The sequence below is a fragment of the Otolemur garnettii genome, unplaced genomic scaffold, assembly GCF_000181295.1.
Source record: "Otolemur garnettii isolate 467f Iridium unplaced genomic scaffold, OtoGar3 scaffold00008, whole genome shotgun sequence".
Classification (NCBI taxonomy): domain Eukaryota; kingdom Metazoa; phylum Chordata; class Mammalia; order Primates; family Galagidae; genus Otolemur; species Otolemur garnettii.
Window position 1 is genome coordinate 21,795,007 of NW_003852403.1, and position 10,455 is coordinate 21,805,461.

Below are 10,455 nucleotides of genomic sequence, written 5' to 3' on the forward strand. Positions count from 1 at the left end.
TTGAAATGCATTGTTATTTACAACCTATTTAGGTTTTAAAGGATCTGTGAACTGTTCTCAGTGGCTTCAGCACTTCTAGTAGAGTACAGGCAGCCTTCAAAATAATTTCAGATATGTCAGTGTTTACACTTCAGCATACATTAGAATTACTCTATAAAACACAGAATACTGTACCCCCTCTCCACAGTCTCTAATTCAGTAGGTGTGAAGAAGAACTTGAAATTTTACTTTTTCTAACAAGTTCACAGGCAATGCTGATTTTACTGTCCAAGGACCACACTTTGAAAACTACTCAAGGCTGAGCGTAGTGGCTCACATGTGTAATCTTAACACTCTGGGAGGAAGAGATGGGAGGTTTGCTTTTAGGAGTTGAAGACTAGCCTGAGCAGGAGCAAGACCCTATCTCTACTAAAAATAGAAAAACGAGTTGGGCATCATCCAAGGTCGCAGCTCCTTGGGAGCTGAGGCAAGAGGATCACTTGATCCCAAGGGTTTGAGGTTGCTGTGAGATACAATGCCATGGCACTCTACCCATGCAGATGGAGTGAGACTCTGTCTAAAAGAGAAGAAAAATGTATCTGGGCATAGTAGCACGTACCTGTAGTCCCAGCTACTTGGGTGGCTGAAGGAGCAGGATCACTTGAGTCTGGGAGTTTAGGGTTGCAGTGAGCTCTGATCACACAACTGCTCTCTAGCTAGGGCAACAGAGTGAGACTCTCCAAAAAAAACCACTCAAAATAGGAAGACCTTGCAAACTGAAGGCATGTATCAGAAAACTTTCAACCAAGTGGTACTGCATGAGAGTGGCCAACAGTGTTAGGAGGAGAAACAACATTCTCTTCTCTGGCCTCTCAGCAGTGAACACTGCCGGAAACCAAACTAGGATAAGAGTGGTCTGTCTGCAGGGAAGTCATACTCATATCTTACTTAGCAAGCTGAGAGAAAGCATCATAGCTACAACCCTCTTTATATACTAAGAACTGCTGTGGAATTGCAGGCTCCTCTCCTCTCCTCTCCTCCTCTTCTCTCCTCCTCTTCTCCTATCCTCTCCTCCTTTTCTCCTCACAGAATCTCACTCTGTTGCCCTGGGTAGAGTTCCATGGCAGCATCATTATAGCTCACAGCAACCTCAGTCACCTGGGCTTAAGAGATCTTCTTGGACCCAGATCTTTTTGACTCCCACCTGTAATCCTGACACTCTGGGAGGCCAAGGTGGGTGAATTGCTTCAGCTCAGGAGTTCAAAACCAACCTGAGCAAGAGCAAGACCCTGTCTCTACTAAAAATATGAACACTGGTCAGGAGTAGTAGTGCATACCTTTAGTGCCTGTAATCCCAGCTATTTGAGAGGCTGAGGCAAGAGAATTGTTCAAGGCCAAGAGTTTGAGGTTTCTGTGAGCTATGATGCCATGGCAGTCTACCAGGGTGACAGAGGTGAGACTCTGTCTCAAAAAAAAAATAAATAAAAAGGAGATCTTGCCTTAGCCTCCTGAGAGCTGGAACTATAAGCACCTGCTACAATGCCCAAATAGTTGTGGTTTTTTTTTTTTTTTTTTAGTAGAAACAAGGTTTTGCTCTTGCTCAGGCTGGTTTTGAACTCCTGGGCTCAAGCAATCCACCAGCATCGGTCTCCCAGAGTTCTGGTATTACAAGTGTGAGCCACTGTGCCCAGCCTCTCTGCTAATTTATTTATTTATTTTTTTTTTTGGAGACAAAGTCTTACTATGTGGCCCTGGGTAGAGTGCTGTGGCTTCTAGCTCACAGCAACCTCAAACTCTTAGGCTTAAGTGATTCTTGCCTCAGCCTCCCAAATAGCTGGGACTACAGACACCCACCACGATGCCCATCTATTTTTGTTGTTGTTTGGCAGGCCCAGGCTGGGTTTGAACCCTCCAGCCCCAGTGTATTTGGCCAACACTCTTGCCGCTGAGCTACAGGTGCTAAGCCAGCTCTCTGCTTTTTTAATGACCATGTTTGCTCTCTCCCTCCACCAGCAACCCTTTTTCATTGTCAGATTGAACCCTTTCTACCATACTGCTTTCTGGCACACATACTTGACTATTAGGTTCAACTCTGCCCTGTCCTTCATTAATTGAGTATGACAGATGTCCTGGTGGCTGAACAGAAATTCTGTCACCTGGGTCTGTGTCTCATCTTGAAAGGGAAGTTAGAAAATCCAGAGGCATATTACCCTTCTAGGCCCCATGGTACTATTAGCAGTAGCAATTGTCAGATGTTTGTAGACTGATACAAGGTACATGAAAATTTATTTATTTACTTATTGACAGTGTCTCACTCTATTGCCCTGGGTAGAGTGCCATTATGTCATAGCTCACAGCAACCTTAAACTCTTGGGTTTACAGCAGTCCTCTTGCCTCAGCCCCTAAAAGCTAGAACTACAGGTGCCCACCATAGCACCCAGCTATTTTTTTTTTTTTTAAGAGATAGGGTCTTACTTTTGCTCTTGCTCAGGCCAGTCTTAAACTTCTGAGCTCAGACAATCCATCCCCCTTGGCCTCTCAAAATAAATGAAAATTTTTTTTAAATCAACACAAAATCTTCAGTGAACTTTACTCTAGATTGTTTTACTTAATCGATTTTGTTTGGTCATAGTATTTTACATAGTTTGTAGTATTTATGTAGTTTATATTTTTTTTAATATTTTACATAGTTTATTATTTATATTGTATAATATAGTCTTTATAATATAGTTTTATAATATTTTACATAGTTTACAGTATTTAGAATAGTTATAAATTCTCAGCATTTGTATTATTAAAAGGACTTTTCAGCAAAATCTTTTTATACTGAAGTTCTCACAAATAGCTGAATATATAGCAGTCACATTGTCAAGATGTTAACCCTACTAGTATGAATATAAATGTATTTAATATTACCTATTTATGATTAACTGACTCTTTAAGGCAAATATGAATAAGATAGCATCAAGAAAGTGAAATATAAATGACTCAAACATGGCAAACAAAAGATAAGCAAAATGGGAAGGTCACTTACAAAAGGGATAAGCAAAATGGGAAGGTCACTTGTGTTTGGCTTTAAATCTGAGCCTTGCCTCTTCAAACTAACCCTCAAGACTTTAAGGAAAATACATCAGATGGGGGTCATTAGGAAACATAATACCATCTTGTAAGCACTAATATAGGTCACTTTTCTAAAAGTCATTTTAGAACAAATAAAACCTGGCAAAGGTTGGCAGATTGACCTTTCAGAGCTCTGGAATCCAATCCCAAACTTAAAGCAACCAGAAAACTGCTTATTGAAGAAAAAGGCAGCCAGTTCTTGGCCTTAAGAGAAATCTGTATTGGGTCACTGGGTGACCACTGAGATTATGGAACAAACTTCAGTGACTACACCCAACGAGGAATACAGCTTTTGCAAAAACAGTTTGGAAAAGTCACTAAGCAAATGGACGACTACAGCTCTCAGCAGTCAACAGCAGCAAACCCTGAGGCAGGGGGAGAATCTGATTGCCGGAGTTGTTAAACACATTATAATGTCCAGACACTCAGATTTCAACAAAAAATTACAAGACATACACAGAAAGAGGAAAGTATGGCCCATTCAAAGGGAGAAAATAAATTGACAAAACTCTTCCAAGCCCAGACATTGGACTTACTAGACATCTGTCTTAAGTATGCTGAAAGAGCTAATGGAAACCAGGAAAATGATGGATGAACAGAAGGAGAAATTTTTAAAGAGAAATTATAAAAAGGAACCAAGTAGAAATTTTGGAACTACAAAGTGATTTTAGGACATGCTAGAATCTAGCTAGACATGCCAAAAGGTAAATGCTAAAACTTTGGAAAGACTTAACTCTCCACACTGCATATTCAGATAAATGAAAGACCTAAGGAGAGAGGGCATTTGGAGACTGTGTATGCTGGTATAAGAGGACTTAATGTAGAACTGTAAAGCATCTATTAGACAAGACATCACAGGAGTTGGGCTCCTGATGACTTGCCATTTATTGGCTGATTTGTCTTGGGACAGGCGCTGAACATCTCATCTATACTTTCCTGCTCTGTGAAATAGAGCATCTGTTCTACAGACACTTAATGAAGAGCCAGTTGAGACTGTACAGAAATGCTGAAAATGTAAGACATCCAGTATGTTCATCCACTAGAAGAACCAAGAGCCTAATGATAAAAGAAAGAAAATGTTTACTTTACTATGCCACCAAGTTATCAGCAGCTTGTTCAGGTGGTCATTAACACCCAGAGGAGGAATTCTAACCTCTCTGGAATTCCATCACCCTATCATCAAATAGATTTTTTATTCCCAGAGTCTCCATTTTCCACTTACTATCTCCTTCATTTCACTCTTCCCAGTTAAATTTTCTTTGCATATTTTTAAAAGTACGAATACATTTAAGTGCTTAGATGTTCAATTATTTCTCCTTTCCCAGGAATTTTTATGACTTACATCACTAGAAGACGATCTAGAAACACTACAAATCCAAGATCGGATCATCTTGGGTCTTCCTCTGTTGTTCTACTTAGCATTAGTAGAAAGCAGTTCTAAGAAATAGTACAGTGCAAATAACAGATAAAACTTAACTGGCTGGCTTCCTGTGAAAACCCTTTTATCAGGGGAGAGAAAACTGTTGAAAACTGTTGTACTGATGTCATATGTTAGGAGATTGAAGGGGGTGCCTTTAATTGGCAAAATAAAGAAAGATACAAATAACCAAAATCGTAGGATAATTCTGAAACTGGTTGTGATCCAGATCTGTCTGGAACTACATTTTTCATCTCAGTTCTTAAGTTATTTCCTTTCCTTTAATTTGATCTCTAGTGTATGAGTTGACAGTGATATAACCAAAATGCTGAAAGCCAAAGGAGCAACAAGGAGAATATATTTAGATTGATTGCCTGGTAGATTCTTTCAAGTCCACTTTGACAAAACTGACAATTTAGGACCTGATTATCAGACTCCAAAGGATTCCTGGAAAAGTTATTTTCTTTATTACCATTTAAAAATACTCCATTTATGAAGTCACTTTACATGAAGCTTTTCAGTGACATAACTTTCCCATAAAATTGTGGTCTTCTGCTTTGAAATCCATTTGATGTTTCATAGAAAATAAATTTTCTGGCAGAATTGTCTCTGTGCTTATTGGTTTTAGACAATTTTGCTTTTTTATGCTTCTACCTCCTAAAATTTTTATTTCACTGTTCTTTTGGTAATAGGTACAGAATTTTCACAGCTGTATTCAGGTAACTGAAGACTTTGTGTCTCCAGAACATCTTGTAGAATCGTTTCATTTAACACAAGAACTGAGACTTTTGAAGGAAGAAATCAATTATGATGATAAACTACAGGTAAGAGATGAATATTCTAACTAGGTCCTATTCTTTAGACTTTTTATATTCAGAAATATAATATGTACGTAATAGTTTGCTTATCTAACAGCAGATGACAACCAAAGATTAAGATCAACATATATTTAATTATATGAATTTTAGTGTCCTTAACTATTGGTAACACTTTTAAACATCGATTTTTTTCATAAATTTGGCTTTTCTTGGTCCCTTAAAATGGCTATTTTTAAAAAATGTTATAGTTGTCATTTGTTAATTTCTGTCCAGCTGATATGATCAGAAATATCAACATTTCTTTCAGGTTAAAAATATCTTATATCATGCAGTCAAAGAAATGGTGAGAGCTTTGAAGATACATGAAGATGAAGTAGAGGATATGGAAGAAAATTAAGTGTGGTCCGTTTTAATGATTTGAATGATGATATGTATGCACACTGACTTAAGCTTCACAAAACCATCAGTGCCAAGAAATTCTCTTTGTGGTAATTACTTGTTACTGACATCACAGCAGTATAGCATACGTCACAGCTCTTGTGAGTCAATGTTATAAAACAAGCTACATTTAAAAAGCAGCACTATATAGCTGTTTTTGTATGATAATGTATATGATATTTGTGGAAATGCCAGATCTAAAATGATGTATTTATTTTTGGTAAAAAATACAAAATTCTATGCTATATTGTTCATCAGGTGTAAATGTGACCTTGTACAGTTTACTAAAATAACTGATATTTTTCACTACATTGAGACAGTTACTGTGAGAATAGGACACAAACACCAGCTATTGCCTGCATTTGGGAAATTGCTGAATCGCACAGCAGTCATGTCATAATCAGAAGATTACTGCCAAATAATTGTAAAATTTGTAAAATATAAAGTATATAAAGTAGATACTAAATACAGACACTTCAATATTTTGTTGAAGCTATTGACTGTACAATTAAACATTTTTGAAAGGTGTAATTTATTTAAAATTGTCTCATTTTGGTAAAATTTATGTGAACTTTTAAAGCTAAATATTAAACTTAATATGCTATGTAAATATATACATATATACATTTAATGATGTATTTTTTTAAAAACATTGGCTTGCTTTTGTTAAAGTGCAAGTGTTACATATGGCTTTGTACATTAAAGTTAAAAGGGGTTTTACATTTTCCATTAAAAGGAGTTTATCAAAAATTGGCTTCAGAATTCTCTCTTTTGACATACATACTGCAGGGCATAGAAAATACCCTGAAGTCAGCCTGGGTCTGGTTATGAGTTCTTCTACTTACTATATGACCTTGGCAAGTTGTTTTAATTTGGAATCTTGGTTTTAATAGCTGGCTTTTATTATCAGTTGGTTGCTTGAGGCTCACATATTCCTAAGGCTGAGTTACTGGGAAAATGTAGGCCTCCACTGACACCTGCAGGATATTAAAGGGATAGCCTTTTCTTCTCATCTGAAAGCATGAGCAATATTCCTGCTGTATTCATGACCCGAGAACCATCATGTTTACATCATTAAAGACATTTGTAGGTTTTTTGAAAGACTAGGAGTTACATTGCTGATTGTCCCCTAATTACTGGAACAATTTCTCTGACCATTAAGCTGTTTTCTCCATTTTTTTTTTTTTTTTTTTGAGACAGAGTCTCCCTGTGTCTCCCTTGGTAGAGTGCTATGGTGTCACAGATCACAGCAACCTCTAACTCTTGGGCTTAAGCAGTTCTCTTGCCTCAGCCTCCCAAGTAGCTGGGACTAGGTGCCTGCCACAACACTGGGCTATTTTTTGGTTGTAGTTGTCATTGTCCTTTGGCAAGCCCAGGCTGGGTTTGAACCTGCTGACTCCAGTGTATGTGGCTGATGTCCTAGCTGCTGAGCTACAGGCGCCAAGCCAGATTCTTTTTCTTCTATAAATAAATTACATTAATTCAAATCCACTTCTGCTGTGCATTTTGAGATTGTGGCACCTATGCAAATCAGTGTCTAGTTCCTTGTTACTTCCCTTTGTGGTAGATCAGGTACTGGCATAATTACATCTAGGTAAGATTAATAAGCTTCAGAAGAAAAGTGCTGTCATACCTTTACTTTGCTCTATGTGTAAATATGATCAATAGTTGATTTATTGATAGGTATAGCATGTTCTATTTCTAGATGCTAGCCTATCAAAGATGCTGTCCCAGACAATACCAGTAGTCAGTTATGGGAGGAAAAAGGAAAATTATTCAGTTAACTGTTCTACAACTGTTCAATACAGTGTTTGTTATGAATTAGGGCATAGCAAGTTGGCCAACATACAAAGCTATGTATGCCACCAGGCTTGTCACCAAGATTCGCACTCAGACCTTTGCTAACTATAATGGCTATGACATCCCAGGTTTGCAAGATATTTATGCTGATACCACATAAAAAATGTAATAAGCAGTACGCAAAATATTTTAGCTCCCATAGTAATCAGTCTGATTGTTTTAATGAAAGTTAAGTGACTTGTGAACACCAATGAAATGTTGGCAGCTGCATACAAAGTTTCAGTTCCCTTTGGTGGCTGGGAAAGTTTTTGCAGCTGACTTCAGCTGTTCAGTCAGCTCAAGGAACATGAGCTGTCCAGCTGCAGCTAAAATGATGAAATGAAGAATGCTCTTTTCTGCGCCTTACCTATGGGAAAGATCTCAGCCCTGTAACCTGTGGAGGACATACAGAGGACATGTGCTGTATATGGGGGATTAGCTGGATTGAGAGAAGAGGCATTATGAGGATAAACAAGGAATCCAGCACTACCTTCCTACCCACTAGTCTTTAACCCTAAATTTGACAGATGATGAAAAGATGTAGAGAATTGGCTAAGGAAGAAGTATTACTCTGCCAGTAAAGTGGGGCTATTGCAGAATATGGAAACAAGCACTGGATCAAGGTCTATTGTACAGATTTGGTTTTAATAAGTGGAAGGAGTTAGTAGTAAAGGGGATGAAAGTTTTGCTGCCCCCAGCCACACATGCCTTGCAAAGACATCAGAGTTATAATGTGGGGGGGTCAATATAGGACAGAACTATTTTTTACAACTTATTCAAAAGCATTTATTGAACACCTATTAAGTGTTTGGCACTGGTGATAAGGTGTAATAAAAGTATTCGATGTTATGCTATATATGCTAAATACTGTTATGGGTATGTACAAGTATTTGGAAAAGGTATAATTGTGCCTGGGGTTAGGGAAGACTTCACTAAGTAAGAGAAAATCAGGACAGAGTATGTGTTGGGGATATATTTAGATTTCCTTTCAGCCCTTTTCCATAAACTCACTAACGTGAATTTTTAGGCACCCTAATGTTTATTTTTGTCCCCTAATTCTTTGCAAGTGGGTAATCCATGTGTGGCATGACACATGGGAACTTACCACCCAAAAAGGTTTTGAGTAACTATAATTTACTCCTACTTTGGTAAAAACAAATTATGTTCAACAAGAACACATTATGTTCTTTCCAGAAAAGAAAAATCAGACATTCCAAATAGAAACAAATAAAAAAAAAAAACAGCCTATATGATGTTTTTTTTTAATTTTTATTTACTTTAAGATAGAGCTCACTTTTTTACCCCAGGTAGCAAGCCATGATGTCACAGCTCACAGCAAACTCAAAGTTTTAGGCTCAAGTGATCTCTTGCCTCAGCCCCTCAAGTAGCCTGCCACAGGCCTGGCTATTTTTAGAGACTGTGTCTCACTGTTGCTTAGGCTGGTCTCAAACTTATAACAGCAAACCATCCACCTGCCCTGGTCTCCCAGATGGCTGGGATTACAGGTGTGAGCAACTGTGCCCAGCCTCTGTATAAAGAAGATTGGAATGCCTTTATAGGACCTAAAAATCACTGCACTGTGCAGTCCCACAATGAAAACCACAGGGCTTATGGTAGTATTAGGACTTAACACTCTAAAACTTCATCAGTGACACATTAAAAAATAAACCTTGAGTTTACACATGTTAAATGTTTAAGAAGTACATAAACACCACTAACAAGTCTGGCACTTTACCTTGAGGAAGTCCCAAATTGTGCTTGTGGAAGTGGGCAAAGTTGCAATTTGTGATTTGAGTTACTATGAAGTGGTTGGTAGTGCTATCTGAAATCAGAGGGAAAGGAAATACAGATGGGTTGTTTCAGTACCACTGTGAAAGAAGCTAGTTGACATAGTTGAGGTATTTGCATGTGTTTTGTGTATTTCTCTGCTATTTGGTTCAAGATGTGCAGTTTTCTGCATTTATAAGTTTTTCTTGTGGAAGAAATTGCCTCCAGGCGTGGCACCCGTAGCTCAGTGGTTAGAGCACTGGCAGCATACACGGGCTGATGGGTTCAAACCCGGCTGAGGCCTGCTAAGCAACAATGACAACAACAACAAAATAGCATAGCTAGACATTGTGGCAGGTGCCTGTAGTTCCAGCTACTTGGGAGGCTGAGGCAAGAGAATCGCTGAAGCCCAAGAGTTTGAGGTTGTTGTGAGCTGTGATATTACAGCACTCTACTGAGGACGACATAGTGAGACTTTATCTCAAAAAAAAAAAAAGCCTCCAAGCAAACAAAATGTTATTCATGTTGGGACAAATTTGCATATTCAAAACAGACTTCTTGAACTGACCATACAGCAAAAGATTCTTCAAAGCTTTCTAAACCCAATGAAACCATAGGATTTCAGAAACTAATTCTAGGATTAAAAACTTGGCATATCTGTTGAATTGGTTATTATGTGACTTGATTCATTTTTCACATTTCCTCTCAGGAGAATATATGCAGCAGGTCAGCCCATTTAGATTGAGTCCAATGACAAGTTATTGTAAATAGCTCCAGAAATTACATAGTCACAGAAAATTGCTGTCACCCTTAGTCAATGGTAGGGACATTGGTCCACCATAGGCCACTTTCATGTGTGAGTTAGGAGTCTCTCTAGAATTCCATTCATATCTTTCTAACCATTAGCAGTTGGAGTTTTTAAGTCAGTTGAAAAAATTTTCAAATCAATTGAAAAATTCCCATACCATCACCTAGTATTGTGTCCCTAGTGGTTAACATTTTTTTGTGGTGCTCAGTGAGCCAGAAGCCACTACTGTCAACTGAAGGAAACTTTGGGAGAAGAGTATTTAAACTGTA

General features: G+C 38.0%; 1 protein-coding gene across 6 annotated transcripts in view; it reads left to right on the forward strand.

The window, feature by feature from the left end:
- JMJD1C (jumonji domain containing 1C) overlaps positions 1 to 6,524 on the forward strand; it is a 360,771-nt gene extending 354,247 nt beyond the window's left edge. For 4 of the 6 annotated variants that reach the window (XM_023509587.1, XM_023509588.1, XM_003783625.3 and 1 more), the window contains 2 exons: positions 5,209 to 5,340; positions 5,642 to 6,519. In XM_023509587.1, coding sequence (XP_023365355.1) covers positions 5,209 to 5,340; positions 5,642 to 5,731 — 222 coding nt within the window. In that variant the 3' untranslated portion in view covers positions 5,732 to 6,519. Of the gene's footprint in view, positions 1 to 5,208; positions 5,341 to 5,641 lie in introns of all 6 variants that reach the window. The other 2 variants (XM_003783626.3, XM_023509586.1) reach the window with 1 other exon arrangement.
- The last annotated feature ends 3,931 nt before the right edge of the window (positions 6,525 to 10,455 follow it).